The sequence below is a fragment of the Callithrix jacchus genome, chromosome X (genome assembly GCF_049354715.1).
Source record: "Callithrix jacchus isolate 240 chromosome X, calJac240_pri, whole genome shotgun sequence".
NCBI lineage: Eukaryota > Metazoa > Chordata > Mammalia > Primates > Cebidae > Callithrix > Callithrix jacchus.
The window spans coordinates 72,923,951-72,946,104 of record NC_133524.1 but is presented as its reverse complement, the minus strand read 5'-3'; the positions used below and the strand labels follow the sequence as shown (position 1 = coordinate 72,946,104).

The window sequence follows — 22,154 nt, the reverse complement described above, 5'->3', positions numbered from 1 at the left end:
TGGTTTGTTATTTTCTTCCCTTATTCCTTCCTGTCTCTGCTGTTAAGCACAATTATCGGCATAAAAGAGGTTTTAAATACCTAGTTTTAGATTGCATTCCAGCCTGGGCAATAGAGCAAGACTCATGTTCTGTCTCTCCTGTTCTCTTTCTCTTTCTTTCTTTAAAAAAAAAAAAAAAGAAAGAAAGAAACCTTATACACAGTAGCAGGTATTCCAATTCCCCAGCCCTAGGCAGTCATTCATCTAACATTCTGTCTTTATAATTTGCTTATTCTGGCCATTTCACATAAGTGAAATCATACAATATATGGTATTTTTTATTTTTTTCACTTAGCGTAATGTTTTCAAGATCCATCCATGTTGGAGCATGTATCAATAAGCATAATGTTTTCAAGATCCATCCATGTTGGAGCATGTATCAATACTTCATTCCTTTGTATGGAATAATATTTCTGTCTTAGTCTGTTTGTTATATTATTACAGAGTTTCTGAGACTGGGTAATTTGTAAAGAAAAGAGATTTATTTTTTACAGTTCTGGAGGCTGGGAAGTTCAAGGTTGAGGGCTCTGCATCTGTCAAAGGTCTTCTTTCTGCATCACCCTATGGTGGAAGGCAGAAGGTGAAAGGATAAGAAAGCATGCATGTGCATGTGAGATATCAAATTCACAACCTCAAGGCACTTATTTATTTACGTATTTGGAAATGAAGTCTCGCTCTGTCACCCAGGATGGAGTGCAATGGGGCAATCTTAGCTCACTGCAACCTCTGGCTCCTGAGTTCAAGAGATTCTCCTGCCTCAGCCTCTTGAGGATCTGGGATTACAAGTATGTGCCACCACGCCCAGCTAATTTTTGTATTTTTAGTAGAGATGGGTTTTCACTATGTTGGCCAGGCTAGTCTCAAAGACCTCAAGTGATACAACAACCTACACCTCCCAAAGTGCTGGGATTACAGGAGTGAACCACTGCACCCAGCCCTCAAAGCTCTTTAATAATCAACATTAGTTCATTCATGAGAGTGTAGCCCTCATGACCTAAATATCACTCACCAGGCCTCACCTAATATGAATTAGGCTGCAATGGGGATTAAGTTTCCAAAACATGATTTTTAGGGGGTATATTTATACCATAGTGATTTTATTGTATGGATATACCACATTTTGTTCATCCAGTCACCAGTTGATGAACATTTATGTTGTTTCTACTTTTTGGCTATTCTAAATAATGCTGCTATAAACATTCATGTACAGGTTTTTGTGTAGACTTATTTTCATTTAAAACTTGATCTTCAAACCAGTTTTTTGTCATAGGCAGAATTCTAAGATATCCACTCTCATTTCCACCCTCTAGTATATATACCCCATATAATCTCCTCCACTTGAGTGTGGGCAGGACTTGTGAATATGATGGGCTATCACTCCCCTGATGTGATTATGTTACATGGCAAAGATGAGGGAATTTGTAGATGTTTAATTAAGGTACTGAATCAGTTGACTTTAAGTTAATCAAAAAAGAAATTATCTTGGGTGGGACTTACCTAATCAAGTAAGCCCTTTAAAAGAGGGTTCTGTCCTTTCTTGAAAGAAAGATTCAAAACCAAAGAGATTCTCTTTCAGGCCTTGGAGAAGAAACCAATCATGTTGTTAATTACCTACAAAAGGTGGCAAAGATCTGAGGCAGCCTCTACAGAGAAGTCCTCAGCCAATAGCCAGAAAAAAAAAACCAAGGATTTCAGTCCTATAATTGCAAGGAAGTGAGTTTTTCAGGCAATCAGTGACTTTGAGGGAGGTATCCCAAGTCTCAGATGAGACTGCAGCCCTGGCTGACACCTTGATTTTTATCTTGGTAAGATCTTGAGCAGAGAATGTAACTCAACTGTATCTAGATTTCTGACCCAGAGAAATAGTGAGATAACAAATGCATGTTGTTTTTAGCCAGAAAGTTTGTGGTAATTTGTTATGCAGCAACATGAAATCAGTACAATATCATGCTGATGCCTTTGCCATCATACCATTCAGTATTGTCTCCACGTACCTGAGTTTCCTTCCTTCTCTGTAATTATTAATACTGCCATAATTATTGCAGTTACCTGGGCAACAATAGATCTTTTAAAAAATCTGATTCTGCCAGAAAGGCTCCCTCAAACATAAAGTAACTAATGATTCAGGTTAGTAAGACATCACATAATTATGGGTTTTTATAGCCAGAGGGATCTTAGTGATATTGCATTAATAGTGAAACATGAACCCTCATCAGGCTTAGCCTATTAAAAAGTGATGTCACACTCAAGCCTATCAACCCATTTGTAACCCACCTCATTAAAATAATTTTCCAGATAACTCTCTAATTTTTCTCATTCTCATTCTTTCACCCCACTTCAATGTCTTTTAGGTCATCTTGAAATTGCAACTGGAACAGTTTAAGATGAAAACTTTGAAGTGAGCTATGAGAACTTAAAAACATCACACTGAGTTATTAATCTATAGCTTTATCATGGGTCTACATGCCACAGAGATAAAAAGACATGTTTTCACGGTTCACACTGTGGTGTGATCCTTCACACCACAGTAAAAACATGGAGCTTTAAAACAGCAGCAAGTTAGGTCTTCAAGAGACTTGAAATTAGAGTATACCTAGAAATATTTCTAAGGGATACACTTGATGACTTTCGGAGCAAGGGTATACATAGTCTTCAAAATGAGGCGATTCTTATTGTGCCATCTACATGGGGTCCTGCAGTCCAACAAAATTCCCACAAGATTATTCTTTGTTGAAACAAAGCTGGCTCACTGCTTTATAATACATAGGATTGCCCACAGTATTAGACAGTGAAAACAGATTTGGCATGCCCCCTAAATTCTACAGGTGACATTGACACATACAAGAAAAGGCAGAATAGGTTGGCAGCATAGACTGTAGTGTCAGGTTTAGGTTTGAGTTTTACTCCATTGTTTACTAGGGAAGCAATCTTAGGAAAGTTCTTTAATGTCTGTAAGTCTCAGGTTACATCAGAAGGAAAAAAAAGGTGATTATAATATTACCTACCTCATACAATATTTGAGAGGATTATATGATCATGTATGTAAAGCAGTAGCAACTCCCTGATACAGATAAAGCACTCAATAATTAATATGTTATTATTTATGAGGTTTAATATATTATTTTGCATTATATGCAAATAAACCAGCTTACTTATAATTTTGTAAAGGATTTTTTCCCCTGGAGGTTAAGCATTAAAATTGACTGAAATCTCTAGATACTTATTAAGTTACAAAATAACTAAAACTGTGCATTAATTTTTAAAATTTAATTTTTATACAAACAACTATTATTAAAACCCTCTTAGGTATGGTGATAAGGAGCATGGGCTCTGGAATTAGACCTTCTGGATTTTTATATCATCTCTACCACTTTCAAACTACTTGGGCAAGCCCTGAGCTTCCTCTTCACCATTAGTAAGGTGGGGATTATAACAGAACCCACTCTTTACATGTGTTGAGTGGATTAAATTCGATGATAAAACTTAAAGCACACAGTGCAGTGCAGTGCTTAAAACAGAATAAATGCCCAATAAACAGTGCCTTGAAAAAAAGGGAAAAAAGTGATAAATATAACTTTTATATATATATATTTTTATTGCATTTTAGGTTTTGGGGTACATGTGAAGAACATGCAAGATTGTTGCATAGGTAAATACATGGCAGATAAATATAACTTTAAAGCAACTACTTATTTTATGGAATGTTCTAAAAGCTCAATAGTAATAAACGTGTGTGCATGTGTTTACATATACATATGCACAAATGTATATATATTTGTTTCTGCTTTATTCAACACGATTTCATATATACTTTCCCATATACAGTATCAATGCAAATCCATACATATACTTTTCATGTAATGGCTGTTGAGGTATTTCATTGAACTGCTTTTAAAATATTTGGAATTATTTTCAAAAGTTCCACTGGACATGGTGGCTCATGCCTGTAAATCCCAGCCATTAAGGAGGCTGAGGCCAGAGTATCACTTGAGGCTTGGAGTTTGAGACCAGCCTGGGAAACATAGTGAAACCCTATCTTTAGAAAAAATTTTTAAATATATGTCAGGCATGGTGGTATGTACCTTAGTCCTAGCTACTTGGAAGGCTGAAGCAGGAGGATCCCTTGAGTCCAGGAGTTTGAGGCTGCAGTAAGCTGCAACACTGCACTCCAGCCTGAGTGACAAGAGCAAGACTCTGTCTCTAAAAAACAAATAAACAAAACAACAGAAAAAGCTGCTATTGTGAATAACACTGATATAAACATCTTTATGCAATTCATATTATTTTGGGGGAAGGATAATTTTGGGCTGCATTTTTTTTAAGTGTAAATACCAGGTTAAGAGGTATGCAATAGAGACAAGAGGGCTAACTGATAAGGTTTAAGTGACACTACCCTACAGACTCCAAACACAGACAAGTTGGATAAAAATAGAAACAAAAAGCCCCATGGTTTCTAAAAAATGCATAGTTGAGCTTGAAAGCAAACAAACAAAATGTCTAGAGGTTAGTAACAAAGAGGAAAATCACAGCCAGAACAATAAACAGAATTGAAGACCAATGGCCCATAGATAAATCAGATGTAAGACAAAGTCTGGAGTACTTTCTTTTCTTTTATAAATTAAGGTAATAAGGTAAAATCACTATTTCAGTATACAGTTCTGCAAGTTTTAAAAATGCATACAGTTGTTTAACAACCATCACAATGAAGATAAAGAACAGTTAAATCATTTTCCCATGCTCCTATGTAGTCAAATCCTTTTCCACTCCCATGTGGCTTGAGTTTTCATGCCCTACTGAAATGGGTAGTAGGCCACAGATCCAAATTGTAGATAGTGAGCTGGATTTGGGAGTCCTGCAAAAAGAAGTACTAGAGAAACTCTGATGCTTAGCCTAGGAATGTGGTCCTGAAAGCAATAAATCTGTTCTCAGTTGTGGATACTCCATGAAAAATCTGCACTGTGCATGGGTGCAGGGTCCATACACATACTACATCTATGGCATGGAAAACCAAATCTCAAAAAAATAAAGAGTAAAAACTGGTCTCAAACTGGTAAATTCTGTAGGAACACTGTAGAAGCAAACACAAAACTGTCCTGTAGTGGCATTTCTATAACCCATTGTATGTCCAGAATTCTTAGGAAAGAGATTATAACAAAAAAATATCTTAAAGAAGAAATTATAGCAAAAAATTACAAAGTGTACAAGGACTCTCACCACCAAAAGAAGAACAGATTATGTAATGACAGGAAAATTTATTATGTATTTCCATGGAAATTTAATTCAGCAATCTATCGCCCTAAAACTTGATACTCAGCTGAACTGTTATACCAAATGAGGATAAAATAAAGATATCTTCAGGAACTTCAAGACTCAAAGTTACTATGTACAGAACTTCAGTAAAAGAATCACTAAAGGATGCATTCTGTCAAGACAAATTAAAACCAAAAATAAGAGGTATACTGTCATTAAACATGTTGAGCCTACTATATTAAAAAAGTTTTTCATTTATGTTAATAACCAAGATTGACCTATAATTTTCTTGTATGGTCCTTGTTCATGTATGGTATTAAGTTTATACTAGCCTCATAAAATACGTAGGACATCCAGATAATCACAGTGGATTAGGATATCCAGATAATCACAGTGGATTAATGAAATCTATTTATTTCCTCTTCTTTACAGATTCCACCATAATAGCATAAAATAATGAAACAGAAATAAATCCACAAGGATAAAGAGACTAGGGCAATGCAGGGATCTTCAACTAAGTTATTATTTTTAAGAGCTAAGGCAAGCCGGGCATGGTGGCTCATGCCTGTAATCCCAGCACTTTAGGTGGTCAAGGTGGATGGATCACGAGTTCATGAGATTGAGACCATCCTGGCTAACAAGGTGAAGCCCTGTCTCTATTAAAAATACAAAACAATTAGTTAGGTGTGGTGGCACATGCCTGTAGTCCAAGCTACTTGGGAGGTTGAGGCAGGAGAGTTTCTTGAACCCAAGAGTTGGAGGTTGCAGTGAGCCAAGATTGTGCCACTGCATGAAAGCCTGGGCAACAGAGCAAGACTGCCTCAAAAAAAAAGGAAAAAGAAAAAAGATCTAAGGCAAATATAGTAAAATATTAAGCTAAGACTAATCTGCATTGTAGGTACATGGTGATTATATTTTTCTTTGTAATTTTCAGTTATGACTAAATATTTCCAAATATTAAAAGCACGTGAAAAATAAAGAAGTTAGTTTCAGAAAGTGATAGGTGCTCTAGAAGTGCCTCTCAAAATTGAACGTGCATATGAACAACCTGAGGCATTCTAATTAAAATTCAGATTTTGAATCTTTAGATCTGGTGTCAGGCCTGAGATTCTGCATTTCTTTTTTTATTGCTATGTAATAATTGTACATATTGTTGAAGTGCATGTGATATTTTGATACATGCATATTATATCATAAACAATATATACAACAAAGTAATAATCAAAGAAGCATTTAGCTTTTCTTTATGTTAGGAACGTTCTCTTTCTTCCAAATGTGGTACATATACACAATAAAATATTGTTCAGCCGTAAAATAATGAAATCCTGTCATTTGCAGCAACATTGATAGAACTGGAGGTCATCATGCTAAGTGAAATAAGCCAGGTGCAAAAAGACAAATACCACACATTCTCACCCATATATGGGAGCTAAAAAAGTGGATCTTGTGGAGGTAGAGGGTAGAATAGTGGTTATCAGAAGGTGAAGGGCAGTAGGGAGGGGGCAAGGAAAAGAGGTTGGTTAATGGGTACAAAAATATAGTTAGAGGGAATAAGATATAGTGTTCTATAGTACAGTAGGGTAGGTGACTATAGTTAACAATAATTTATTGTATAGTTCAAAATAGCTAGAAAAGATTTTGCATTTCTAACAACCTCCCAAGTAATGCCAATGCTAGTGGTCCATGGATCACATTCGAATAGCAAGATTTTAAGGGAAATAACACAAGGCAATGTGATACAGAGTGGCAGGGACGGGGGTGGCCTCTTTAGATAAGGTTCTCTTGGAAAGCTTCTCTAAGCAGGTGACATTTGTTTTGAGACCTGAATGATAAAAGTCATTTAAAAATCTACAGGAAAGATATTCCAGGTAGAAGGGTAAAGCAAGTGGAAAGGTCTTAACTTGAGAATAAGTTCTGGCATTTTTTAGAAACACAAGACCACTGTGGCCTTATTAAATTGCTCAAGTGTTTCTTCCACATTTCAGGTGTTACTAAGTGAAAAGAGCACTGTGTTTGGAGTCATAAAACTTAGGTTTGGTTTCCATCCCATTAGCTCTGTGGCCTCTGACCTAGTCACAACCTTTCTTAGCTGCAGTTTCCTCACAAATATGGGAATATTAATAAATAACATTTATCTTCCACGGCTGACGTGTGGACTAAATGAAATAGGTATGACAAAGCAAATTGTAAATTACAAAATACTATACACATTTAAGTATAATCATTGCATACATAAAGTGCTATCATGTGATCTGTGTTTGTAGCAGTTTTTTACAGCAGCTTTTATTGTGTATACCTCTGTCTCTTTAATTTATTTAACTTATTTCAGACAGTTATGTGTCAAGATTTTACAGGCTGAGTTGGCCTTTTTGTTGCTGCTCTTCCCCAGCAGTGTGCAACTCTTACTATGCTTCATGTTCTATCTCTGGGTGTCCGGGAAATTTTCTTTGGCATATTTTGCAAATAAATATTTGCCTCACTCTAGCTCATTGTAGAGTAACTACTTGGGTATTCCAGTGTTATTCACATTTTTTGATCAAAAGAGATGGCTTACGATGAGCACTACTTTTGGAAAAAAAATACTTTGGCTCCACTCAAAGACTTCACAACTGGGTGGTAAGTTTTAGTGGCAACATTCAGCCCTAAAATAAATCTTAGTCGTAGAGTCTAGAGTTTCTCTAATGTATACCGTAGTTAACACAGAATAGATGCTGAATAAATATCTATTTATGATAATATAGCCATTAATAAGAGACCATTACTGATCTTCTGTCAAAATACAATAATAAGCTAGAAACATCCCATTAGTCACTAAGTCTTGACAATTCCTTCTCCTAATAGCCCTGTAATCGATCTACTGCCACTGCTACTGCCAGGTTCAGGCCTTTATTTTATGACTGAACTATTGCATTAACTTCATGACTTCAATTCGAACTTTGTCCAGTCCAACCTTCTCACTTAAACCAGAGTGGCTCAATGGATATATAAAACTGATCATGTTACTCTCCTGATTAACTCTTCACTGGCTATAAGGATGGAGTATTAACTTCTCAGAATGAAATAGAAGGCCCATTACCATCAGGTCTCTTTTCACTAAGGTTAATCTCCTACTACTTTCCTAAACTCCATAGACTCTTGAACCTGAAAATGTTTTCTTATGCCTTATTGCTTGTAACATGTCCTCTTCTTTTCATGTAATTCCAGTTAACCTCTTCAACTCGAATTCTATTTTTCTTTAAATAACTAGCTCAAGTATCCCCTTTTCTGGACATCTGGGAGTGTAATATGAATACCAGATGCTAACTGCATGGGCTATGTATTTCTAGTTTTCTTTATCAGACTTACTTGTCCAAAGTACCTCTTCCTAAGAAGTCCATAATTATTTGTCTCTTTTGTGTGAAAAGTTGAAGCATGCAGCAATGAATATAAAATTCCAACTGCATTATTGTCTCCAGGGTTTCAGGTAACATTTACAACTGGAAATGTAGTTTCCTAGATAGCTGTAAACACATTTTGACATTTCGTTTGATGATAGTGGTGGCAAAAGAACATAAACCTGTCTTTGGGCCGGGCGTGGTGGCTCAAGCCTGTAATCCCAGCACTTTGGGAGGCAGAGGAGGGTGGATCACGAGGTCAAGAGATTGGGACCATCCTGGTCACCATGGTGAAACGCTGTCTCTACTAAAGATACAAAAAATTAGTTGGCATGGTGGCACACGCCTGTAATTCCAGCTACTAGGGAGGCTGAGTCAGGAGAATTGCGTGGATCCAGGAGGCAGAGGTTGCGGTGAGCCGAGATCAAGCCATTGCACTCCAGCCTGGGTAACAAGAGCGAAACTCCGTCTCAAAATAAAACAACTGTCTTTAAACATAGACTTCTCGACCAATATCATCCTGATACCAAAACCCAGCAGAGACCCAACAAGAAAAGGAAACTTCAGGCCAATATCCATGATGAACACAGATGCAAAAATCTTCAATAAAATATTGGCAAGCCAATTGCAACAGGAAATCAAAAAACTTATCCATCATGATCAAGTAGGATTCATCCCAGGGATGCAAGGCTGGTTCAACATATGCAAGTCTATAAACGTAATTCACCACATAAACAGAACCAAAAACAAAAACCACATGATTATCTAAACTGATGCAGAGAAGGGATTTGACAAAATTCAACAGCCCTTTATGCTAAAAACACTCAATAAACTCGGTATCGATGGAACGTATCTCAAAGTAATAAAATCTATTTATGACAAACCAACAGCCAATATCATACTTAATGGGCAAAAACTGGAAGCATTCCCTTTGAAATCCGGCACTAGACAAGGATGCGCTCTTTCACCACTCCTATTCAATATAGCACTGGAAGTTCTAGCCAGAGCAATCAGGCAAGAAAAAGAAACAAAGGGTATTCAAATAGGAAATGTGGAAGCCAAATTGTCTCTATTTGCAGACGACATGATAGTATACCTGGAAGACCCCATCGCCTCAGCCCAAAAACTCCTGAAACTGATAAGCAACTTCAGCAAAGTCTCAGGATACAACATCAATGTGCAAAAATCACAAGCCTTCCTCTACACCAATAACAGACTTAAAGAAAGCCAAATCAAGAACGAACTGCCATTCACAATTGCTACAAAAAGAATAAAATACCTAGGAATACAACTCACAAGGAACATAAGGGACCTCTTCAAAGAAAACTACAAACCACTGCTCAACGAAATAAGAGAGGACACAAACAGATGGAGAAACATTCCATGTTCATGGTTAGGAAGAATTAATATCGTGAAAATGGCTATACTGCCCAAAGTCATTTACAGAATCAATGCTATCCCCATCAAGCTACCATTGACTTTCTTCACAGAAATGGAAAAAACCACCATGAACTTCATATGGAACCAAAAGAGAGCCCGCATAGCAAGGCAATTCTAAGCAAAAAGAACACAGCGGGGGGCATCACACTACTGAATTTCAAACTATACTACAAGGCTACAGTAATCAAAACAGCATGGTACTGGTACCAAAACAGAGATATAGACCAATGGAACAAAACAGAGGCATCGGAGGCAACACAACGTATCTATAACCATACAATCTTTGATAAACCTGACAAAAACAAGACATGGGGAAAGGATTCCCTGTTTAATAAATGGTTTTGGGAAAACTGGCTAGCCATGTGCAGAAAGCAGAAACTGGATCCCTTCCTGACACCTTACACTAAAATTAACTCCAGATGGATTAAAGACTTAAACATAAGACCTGGCACCATAAAAACCCTAGAAGAAAATCTAGGCAAAACCATCCAGGACATAGGAGTAGGCAAGGACTTCATGAACAAAACACCAAAAGCATTGGCAACAAAAGCCAAAATAGACAAATGGGACCTAATGAAACTCCACAGCTTCTGCACGGCAAAAGAAACCGTCACTAGAGTGAATCGGCAACCAACAGAATGGGAAAAAATTTTCGCAGTCTACCCATCTGACAAAGGGCTGATATCCAGAATTTACAAAGAACTCAAACAGATTTACAGGAAAAAAACAAACAAGCCCATTCTAAAATGGGCAAAGGATATGAACAGACACTTTACAAAAGAAGACATATATGAGGCCAACAATCATATGAAAAAATGCTCATCATCACTGGTCATCAGAGAGATGCAAATCAAAACCACATTGAGATACCATCTCATGCCAGTTAGAATGGCGATCATTAAAAAATTTGGAGACAACAGATGCTGGAGAGGATGTGGAGAAAAAGGAACACTTCTACACTGTTGGTGGGAGTGTAAGTTAGTTCAACTATTGTGGAAGACAGTGTGGCGATTCCTCAAGGCCTAGAAATAGAAATTCCATTTGACCCAGTAATCCCATTACTGGGTATATATCCAAAGGATTATAAATTATTCTATTGTAAGGACACATGCACACGAATGTTCATTGCAGCACTGTTTACAATAGCAAAGACCTGGAATCAACCCAAATGCCCATTGATGATAGACTAGATTGGGAAAATGTGGCACATATACACCATGGAATATTATACAGCAATCAGAAATGATGAGTTTGTGTCGTTTGTAGGGACATGGATGAATCTGGAGAACATCATTCTCAGCAAACTTACACAAGAACAGAAAATGAAATACCGCATATTCTCTCTCATAGGCGGGTGATTACAAATGAGAACACATGGACACAGGGAGGGGAGTACTAAACACTAGGGTCTATTGGGGGGAAAAGGGGAGGGCCAGCGGGGGGGTGGGGAAATGGGAAGGGATAGCCTGGGGAGAAATGCCAAATGTGGGTGAAGGGGAGAAAGGAAGCAAAACACACTGCCATGTGTGTACCTATGCAACTGTCTTGCATGTTCTGCACATGTACCCCAAAACCTAAAATGCAATAAAAAATTAAAACAAAACAAAAACATAGACTTCTCGCCGTACATTTCACTTTACCACCCTTCAGCCAACCTAGCGATTTTTCAATAATTAGGGACGCTGCAAAAACCAAAGCAAAGGGCTAGAAAGGGTGACAAAATTAGTAAAGACGTCTGTTGTGTGTGTGTGTGTGTGTGCGCGCGCGCGCGCGCGCGTGCGTGAGACTGTTCCAAGAGCAACAGATCAAAGCAAAACTGCAGCAAGGTTTGTGCAACAGAGAACAATCAGCAAAGTGGAAGTGCTTATAGGACGGAAAGACAGTAAATCTCACGCTGAAACCTCCTCCCAGGGGAAATTAACGTCTGTAGTTTAATCTTTCCCTAATTCAGAGGAGAGTGGAGATAAGAATATGCATAGGGAAAACGGAAAGAGGGAAGCGTGGCATTGAGTTGGAGGGGGTAAGAGAATGACAGACAAAGACGGAGTTGACAGATTTAGTAGATAAAATATGTGGGGGCACACGTAGGAAGAAACGGTACGTTGTTTATGTGAAACTGAAACTTAACTAGGTAGGCATCCTGTATTTCATATGGCAACTCCAGGAAAAGAGAAAAAGAGAGTGTTACTCCAATATTCCTGGTTGTGTAAGGAAAACAATCAAAGCTCAGCCTGGGGGGTTGGGGGAAAGAGGCTGCGCGAATACCTCCGAATCGTCAAACAGAATCCATTTCCGGTCTGGGGCACTGGGAAAAAGAGAGGAGACACAATTAAGATAGCCGAATTGAGTCCGCCAGTGTCCCACAATCCTCTTCTCTCGGTTCCTCTTTCCTCGCTCAAGATGGCGCTGCTCGCGATGCATTCTTGGCGTTGGGCGGCCGCGGCGGCTGCTTTCGAAAAGCGCCGACACTCCGCGATTCTGATTCGGCCTTTAGTTTCTGTTAGCGGCTCAGGTCTGCAATGGAGGTTACAACTCGGCGCCTTGGGAACCGCTCGAGCCTACCAGGTGAGATGCCATTGACACTGAAAAATAGGGTGAAGGACAAGGGGATCTATAGAGAAAAGATTACCCTTGTGACCTCGGGGCAGAGAGAGCACCAAGCAGAAAGTCACGGCTAACACGGAGCAGCAGTAAGTGAATGAAATTAACGTCAGTAATTTGAAGAAAGGATAAAGAAGAAAACCTTTGGGTTCAGCAAAGTGAAACGGGGCAGGAGGTTCTGGGCAGAGAACACCTGGAGCGCTGGACCCTCTCGTAGGAGTCACAGTTTTTCTCCCACATTAAGACATGGGGTAGACCTCATTCCCAGCCTGCTTACCTTTCTAAATACGAGGAAGACTGGGTTATTTTCCCCAATTAGTAATAGAATTTGGGACCCGTTTATCTGTGGTTCAGATTTTACTCAGTTGGAATTAGCAATTCGGGGAGCACTGTAATGACAGCAAGCTATCTATAAACAAGTGGTGTCAGTTAACTCCCTTGCTGACAGGTGTGCTCCCTGATAGGCCAAAACCATAACTATCTTTCCAAAACATAGACAGCCCTAAATTCGTATATAAATATGATTGTCCTAGATCTGAGAAATACAGTGATGTTCTCTGCGCACAGGTCATTTTGGAAGCCATAGGGATCATTAACTTATGAATGCAGCTATGGTTGTAGTGCTTCTTAATATTTGAGTCTATTATTACCTCTCAGGAACGGTTTTTAAAAAAAATTATTTGTACTTAACTGTACTAAAGTATATCTTTTTATTTTCTATGTATTGACAAGAGGTTTAATTGCCATCACTTATTCATCAGTAGCACTTAAAAATATTGTCAGGTTTGTATGAGAAACTACTGCTTATATTTTGATTCTTCATCTACAAATATTTAATGTCTACCTTGTACATAGCCCTGTGCTAGATAATAGGGTACTAAGAAAGACATACAGTTGTGCCATCAAGGATTGTACAGTTTAGTTAAGGAGACTGGATCTATGCATTACAAAAATAACTGAAAAACACAATGGTGGGTTAATAAGCAAATGAATAGTATGTACAGTAAAGAGTATAGGCAGCCAGAGGAGATAGTGATAATTAAGGACCAGATTATAGAGAGTATTTCATGCTGGTGATACAATTGGGAAGAATATTCTAAACAGGGAGAATAGAGAATGACACTAAACATGTGGAAGGCTGATGGAATGAGATTTATGATTCATTCAGTAATTACTGAATACCTTTACAGGAACGAACAAAACAAAATATAAGCCCTGTCTTTAAAGAACTTAAAATCTAGTCAGAAACGTATAAATTAATAGGCAATAAAAATATAGTAGAAATGTGTAATAATGGGGAAGGTACAAGGTATGGGAGAGTACATATGAGTGGCACGAAGTCTAATCTTAAGGTAGGGAAGATTGCCTTGAATAACTGATATCTAAGGCAAGAACTGAAAAGTTAGAAGTTTGTCAGTTAAAAAAGGAATAACATATGCAAAGGCCCACAGGTCAGAGAGAGCATGGACCTTTTGTAGAACTGCACATAGTTTAGACTGTAGTGAGGCATTCAAGATAGGAAATAGCAGAAGATTAGGCTAGAGAAGCAAATCAGATGATTTTATTAATGTTTTTAAAGTATTTTATGGTTGAAAGTTTGTAACACATGATCTCTTGGGAATGGTTTGTGTTCTATAGTTCTCCAATAAAGCAGATGAAGTTAAGATAAAATTTGTAGGACTTTCTTAAGCTAGAAGAATGAGGGGGAAGAGGGAAAAGGAAAAGTTACTAGGAATCTCAGTGGTGGCAATCGCAATACATATTTAGCTTTCTCTCTTTCCAAGAGCATTATCTCCACAACTTCCTTCTTCCACTCTGTCCTTTACATCTTACCATTTCCTTTGGTTACCATTTCCTCAGTGTGAAAAGCAAGGGAAAGATGTTACCTTTGTTTTCTGTTTCTTAAAGGCATGGAACTCTTGTCATCCTTTTTTAAAATATGGATTTAACAGGGTGAGGAAGGAATGATTATAAAGTTTTCAAAGTAGAAGCTGAGCTAACCTGAGGTACTTGCAAATTCATGACTTGTGATTAAGATTACAAAATAATTATTAAATGTATACTTCTAGGATAATCATTAGTATATAGCATAATATTAGAGCTGAAAGGAACCTCAGAGCAGTGTTATGAAACAATATTAGTGGGTTGGATTAGCACTTTTTAGATGAAATTCAGTAGAATATAAAAGAAAATAGCAGTGCTTTTTACATCTTAAGTGTTGTTTCATGCACTTTTATTTGTGTGTACACACACACACACACACATATAATCCCACATGTATGTGATTACTGGAATTCAATGTAAAATGTATTTCTCACCCTGTATATGCTGGGCTGTGAAATATGGTAGTTATTTTGGATAGGTACTGTTTTGTTTGCATTTTTTGGTTCTGACCTCATGGACAAAGAATGGGAGCTTTAATTTCTTCCAGTAGCAAATTCCATCTTCCCACTCTTCCACCATTGGCTGCTAATAGTTAACCAAGTAGATAAAAGTTAAAATACTTTACTCCTGGCTTTCATATTAACTGAAGTGGGAATATAATAAAAACACTAGGCAAATAATCCTCCTACTCTACTTTTTAGAGGTTTCAGTTTATATTTAAATTTCACAATATAAGATGCATATGAAGAAACTACAGTGATTACTCAACAGAACCAAAATGTACTATAAGAATAAAAAACAGAACTTAGAGGAGAAATAAGGATGTCTTTAAGTGGATTATGTCATGGAACTGAAAAGGGTGAGAGATGATTTAGTGACACTTAAAGTACCTGAAGGGGCCTGGCACTGTTGCTCACACCTGTAATCCCAGCACTTTGGGAGGCCAAGGTGGGCAGATCACCTGAATTCAAGAGTTCGAGACCTGACTGATATCACTATATGTACAAAGTACTGCTATTATTTTTTTACACTTAAGATGTAAAAAACTCTGCTATTTTCTTTTATATTCTACTGAATTTCATCTAAAAAGTGCTAATCCAACGCACTAATATTGTTTCATAACACTGCCCTTAGGTTCCTTTCGGCTTTAATATTATATTACACTATATACTAATGATTATCGTAAGGTATAAATTCAATAATTATTTTGTAATACCGTACCGTCTCTACTAAACATACAAAAAGTAGCTGGGCATGGTGATGTGCACCTGTACTTCCAGCTACTCAGGAGGCTGAGACAGGAGAATTGCTTGAACCCAGGAGGCAGAGGTTGCAGTGAGCTGAGATCATGCCACTGCACTCCAGCCTGGGTAACAAAGTGAGACTCTGTCTCAAAAAATAAAAGTACCTGAAGGGGTTATTTGTAGTTCAGTGATGCCTAAACTTACCTGTAACATTCAGTTATTATATAAAGATACGGGCCGGGCGCGGTGGCTCAAGCCTGTAATCCCAGCACTTTGGGAGGCCGAGGAGGGTGGATCACGAGGTCAAGAGATCGAGACCGTCCTGGTCAACATGGTGAAACCCCGTCTCTACTAAAAATACAAAAACTTATCTGGGCATGGTGGTGCATGTCTGTAATCCCAGCTACTCAGGAGGCTGAGGCAGGAGAATTGCCTGAACCCAGGAGGCGGAGGTTGTGGTGAGCCGAGATTGTGTCATTGCACTTCAGCCTGGGTAACAAGAGCGAAACTCCATCTCAAAAAAAAAAAAAAAAAAAAAAAGATGTGGACTTCATTTGCAGGAAGAGGGATTTAATGTGCATATGAGAAATAATTTCTTAAACTAATAGTCTATCTTAGTCTGTTTGGGCTGGTATAACAAAATACCATAAGCTACATGACTTATAAACAAGAACAGTTTATTTCTCACAGATTAAGGTGCTGACAGATTTAGTGTCTGGTGAGGTCTTGCTCACCAGACCAGCCCTCACGAGACACTTGGTTCATAGGTAGTGGCATTTAGCTGTGTCTTCACATGATAGAAGAGGCAAGGCAGCTCTTTGGCCTCTCTTATAAGGGGACTAATTCTTTTTATGAGAGCTCAACTCTTCTGTCCTAATCACCTCCCAATGGCCACACCTTTTAATACCTTCACATTGGTACTTAAGTTTCAATATAGGAATTTTGGGGGGACACAAACCTTAAAAGCATAGTTCTTTTATTAGGAGACCAAGAAAGACTTTAAAAATTTTTAAACCATAATTTACTGTCATTAGAAAAATATTAGCTATTAGGAAGCAGCCAACTTGGTTTTGAGAAGAGCAAGACATACCAAACCAATCCTTCATGTGAGTGAGTGACAGTCTATCTTGATTTCAATAAGGCTTTTAATTGTCACCTACATTGTTCTCACCCAGTAAGCTTGGAAGGAATGATATTGAATACTATTAAAAGGGCTTGAGGTAGTAGTAAGCCTTACTGTAAAGAAAATACAGATGACTTAAAGGATTTTTATTTCTAAATGTTAAAATTAATGAATTAACTGTTATACAAAGGGCATAACATGGTATTGTGGAGTGAACACTGGACGAGGACACTTCATCACCTGAGCTCTGTACTGTTAATTATCTTGGGCAGATAACTTGTTCCTTTGGACATCGGATTCTGTAAACTGGTAATATTTGACTAGCAGATCTCTAAGGTTTCTTGCAACTTTCTTATTGCCTCACTGAAATCCTTTAGGACCAACCCTTTGTATATAGTACCTCTACTTTGTGATAGTATTTAGGAGCAACATAGAGTAAGTTTAAGTTCACATGAATTTTTGATGGGACAAATTTGTATTGTTCTTGTCATATTTGTATATCTAAGAGTAGGATTAGAAAAATTGAATTTAATGATGAGTTTAATATTTGCTAGTGTTGGGGAAATGGAAGTAGTGTGGTGGAAAAAGTAAGATAGGTTCTGAATTCATCTAAGAAGCTAGAAATAGATTCTAAGGGGTGGTGAAGAACAGCAGCAGTGCTATAAAAGTTGTAAATAAAGATACACCTTACCTGGGCTGTATATGATAAGGAATGGAAGTATAAAGGTCTTAGTCAAAAGTGGCGCTGGGGCTTGAGAAGAGGAATTCAGGGGATTCCTTATTCAGAGATCGTTGAATAAATAACATTCTCTAAGTCCTTGACACATTGGTTTTAACTAGTTGTTAAGATGATTAGGAAGAGGAGAAAATTTCATAAGTGTTCTAAATTTTCTTTTAGAACACGGGGCCCTTTGAGAATCTGATAAAAGCCATAGACTTTCTTCCTAGAAAAATACACATACATATATGCTTCATTTTGCATGCAATTTCAGGGGGATCAGAAACCTATCCCCTCTTGCAGTGAAGAATCCCTGATAAATACAATATTGCTGGCTGGTGGGTTTCTAATGGGGTTTGTGAGTAGCCAGTGGCAAGATAAAGAGCACTTGTCACTGGGCAGGGTGGTAAAAATAGAATGGAAACTTACATCAAAATTTTAATAAAATGATAAATACGGAATTTATTTAATTATTGTTATACCCTTAATATCATTTATTGTTATATTGTTATTGTCAGTGTTATCTTAAAGATTTTGCTTTATCAAAGAAAAGTATGTTCTTTCCCATATTGTAAAATAAGGTATATAATAAGAGATAAAATTGCCCATTCTGTATACGATTCTTATGCCTTACATTTTCCCTATTTGAATTATACAAAACCACATCTAATAAAATGTTAAGACAGGTATCTACAATCTCACACGTTAAAATGATTTTTTCTTTTTCCTTTGAATCTCTGTTCTTAAATGTACATAAGTTTTGCATTATTGGGATAATTTTAAATTCTGTTTCTTTTTACTTGTGAGCATTTTTTCATTGGTGCTCAATCTTGACCAAAATTAGGTATTTTAATACTGAAGATTTTAGTAATTTTAACAGGTATACGTAGTTACCTGCAAAAGGTAATATTTTTGTTGTTTTGATTTTCTCCTTCCTTTCCCAAAATACATCTCCCTGAAGTCTTCATCTGTGCTCTCTTGACTCCCTTGTAGGATTTGCCACTACCGAGTAAAGATACTTTTCAAGTCTTTATTTAATGTTATTTGGTCTTCACAGTAATCCTGTGAGGTAGGTGAACATTTCTTTGTGGTAGCAATGGCCTCTTCTGTCTTTTTCAGTCCCTTAACTTCTGCCCTAGTTTTAGGCCCTTATTACTTTATGCATGGCTTTTCTCTCAGCTTTCAGGGACTTGCCCTTTCATTTCATCCTATACAGCACATCTAGATTATTCTTCCTAAGGCATAACTTTTATCCCATCACTTCCCTGCATAAACTTCAGTGGGCTTTACATCTTAGCCTTAAAAATTTCCACCGAACTACGTTGTTAGCCACATTGTAAACTATTTCTCTGCAAATACCCTGTCCCTCCACTTATCCTGTATTGCTCCCTATTCCTTGGACCATGTGTTTTTTTTCTGTCTGTTTTTTCATTTATGCCATACCCTATGTCTGAAATGCCCTCTCTCTAACTCCTGCCTGTTTTTCAAATGTTAGATCAAAGGTCAGTTCATTCTCTTAAACCATTCTTGATAAGCTCATAAGACTTTGTTTTCTCCCTCCTCTGAAATCTTACAACACTTTTTCCTACAAGTAGTTATGTATCTTGTGGAGGAGATAAGATTTTATGAGCCTAAAAGGCTAATATATTCCAGACATCTTTTTGTTTTTATCTTTCACAGAGCTAGGAATGGTATGTTACATGTGTAGGCAATCAGAATCTTCTGATTGTGAAATGAATGATTAAACCCTATAACCAAACCAAAACAAAAGTCTAACATAGTAATATTTGCTTCACTGCTATACATTTGGAATTGAAAGCTAATTTTCTTCAAGGCAGCCTCATAAGTTCGTCCATTGCATTTCTGTCATTAGGCATATGGTACCGTGGTGGAGTAGCATCACTGATTGTTGTCAGTTGTAGTTCAATAACCAAAGCACACCTACTTTTGATCCTAAAATTTTCAAGTTACTTTATTTGTGAGCATCATTTGCTAAGATAAAGTGACTTACAGGATAAAATTCTTTGAGGAATAAGATATAAAAGTTTACTCTGTAGAAATTTTGACTGCACACTGTATTTTGACATGTTCATTAGTCCTCTGATTAAGTTTTCTTTATAACATCCAGAGAAGAAAGGATATTAGAGTAGGAAAACTGCATCCTAAGGGTATAGTTTCTTAGGTGCTGATGTTTTGGGAGAGCAGTTTTAAACTTATGCTTTTCAAAGCATATAGAAAAAGAGAAGGTGAGGCTTCAGTTTTGGTTTACTTATCAAATTGTTTTTACTGATCTTGAGTAACTTATACTATAAGATCATTGTAATAATGTATACATATTTTTTAGTACATGAATATTTGCTAAGTATGAATTCTTCCTTCAACTACTTTGACTATAATGACCTAAAAACTCTGCGTGTACACTTGTGCTTGCCTGCTACAGTTGCCATAACACCACAGGTTGGGTGGCTTATACAACAGAAATGTATTTTCTCACAGTTCTGGAACCCATGAAGTCCAAAATGAAGATGTCATTAGAGTTATTTCATCTGAGGCCTCTCTCCTTGTCTTATAGATGGCCATCTTCTACCTCTGTCTTCACATGGTCTTTTACCCTGTGTGTGTCTGTGTCCTGATACCCTCTTCTTAGAAGTATACTGGTCATATTGGATTAAGGCCCACCCTAACGACCTCATTGAATTTTAATTACCTCTTTAAAGGCCCTGTCTCCAAATATAGTCACATTCTGAAGTACTGGAGGTTAGGACTTCAACATATGAATTTGTGGAGGCAGGGAGTACACAATTCAATTTTGCTTAGGATTCCCTTGGCTATTGGGAAGTTTTGGTTCCATATGAATTTTAAAATAGTTGTTTCTAGCTCTGTGAACAATGTCAGTGGGAGTTTAATAGGAATAACACTGAATCTATAAATTGCTTTGGGCAGTATGGCCGTTTTGACTATCCTATCCATGATTCTTCTATACACGAGCATGAAATGTTTTTCCATTTGTTTGTGTCATCTCTGATTTCTTTTGAGCAGTGGTTTATAATTCTCCTTGTAGAGATCTTTCATCTCCCTAATTAGCTGTATTCCTAGGTATTTTATTTTTTCTCTGGCAATTGTAAATGGGAGTTTGTTCCTGATTGGTGCTTGGCTTGACCATTTTTGGTGTATAGGAATGCTAGTGATTTTTATTTTTATTATTTTTTTTTGTCTTTTGTTCTGTTTTGTTAGAGCCAGGCTTGACTCAGTGCTAGTGATTTTTGCACACTGATTTTGTGTCCTGAGACGTTGCTGAAGTCGTTTATCAGCTTAAAAAGCTTTTGGGCTGAGACTGTGAAGTTTTCTATACAGGATCATGTCATCTGCAAACAGGGATATTTTGACTTCTTCTCTTCCTATTTGGATGCCCTTTATTTCTTTCTCTTGCCTGATTGCCCTGGCCACAAATTCCAATGCTGTGTTGAATAGGAGTGGTGAGAGAGGGTATCCTTGTCTTGTGCTGGTTGTCAGGGGAATGCTTCCAGCTTTTGCTTATTCAGTATGATGTTGGCTATGGGTTTGTCACATATGACTCTTATTATTTTGAGGTATGTTTCTTCAATATCTAGTTTATTGAGAGTTTTTAACATGAATAGATATTGAATTTTATCAAGCCTTTTCTGTATCTATTGACATAATCATGGGGTTTTTGTCTTCTCTTTATGTGATGAATCATGTTTATTGATTTGTGTATGTTGAACCAGCCTGGCGTCCCAGGGATAAAGCCTACTTGATTGTGGTGGATAAGCTTTTTGATGTGCTGATTGATTTGGTTTGCCAGTATTTTGTTGAGGCCTTTTGCATCAGTGTCCATCAAGGATATTGGCCTGAAGGGTTTTTTGGTGTTGTATCTCTGCCAAGTTTTGGTCTGAGGATGATGCTGGCCTCACAGAATGAGTTAGGGAGGAGTCCCTCCTCCTCAATTCTTTGGAATAGTTTCAGTAGAAATGGTACTAGCTCTTTGTACATTTGGTAGAATTCAGTGTGAATCTGTCCGGTCGTGGGCTTTTTGTGGTTGGTAGGTTATTTATTACCGCCTCAAGTAAAGAACTCATTATTCGTCTGTTCAGGGATTCAGTTTCTTCGTAGTTCATGGAGATCATTCCAAAACCTGAGCAATCACTCCTGCTTGTGAGACTTAGAGAAGTCACTGAGATCTGAGATGGCCAGCACCCTACCCCAGAGTAAATAAGTCTTTAATGCATTTATAAGCTTTCCTGGAAGTATTTCCTGCTTTCTAATGTAGCCAGTTTTTAGTTGTTACCTCATTGCAGAATTGGGAGATTCTTTGGAAATTGAGTCCCAGTGTTTCCTATTCATTTCAGTGCTTTCTCCTCTTTCTGTGTAACACACATATTCTGCATATTTGATTCTGCCTATTAAAGAGCTATTTATACTTAGGTTTCTTTTTTCAAAATCAAGTTTTTATATTTAAAAAC

General features: G+C 37.4%; 1 protein-coding gene across 5 annotated transcripts in view; it reads left to right on the top strand.

The window, feature by feature from the left end:
- The first annotated feature begins 12,489 nt into the window (after positions 1–12,489).
- ABCB7 (ATP binding cassette subfamily B member 7) overlaps positions 12,490–22,154 on the top strand; it is a 135,806-nt gene continuing 126,141 nt past the window's right edge. For all 5 annotated transcript variants that reach the window (XM_078363065.1, XM_008989513.5, XM_002763017.6 and 2 more), the window contains exon 1: positions 12,490–12,668. In XM_078363065.1, coding sequence (XP_078219191.1) covers positions 12,504–12,668 — 165 coding nt within the window. In that variant the 5' untranslated portion in view covers positions 12,490–12,503. The remainder of the gene's footprint in view (positions 12,669–22,154) is intronic.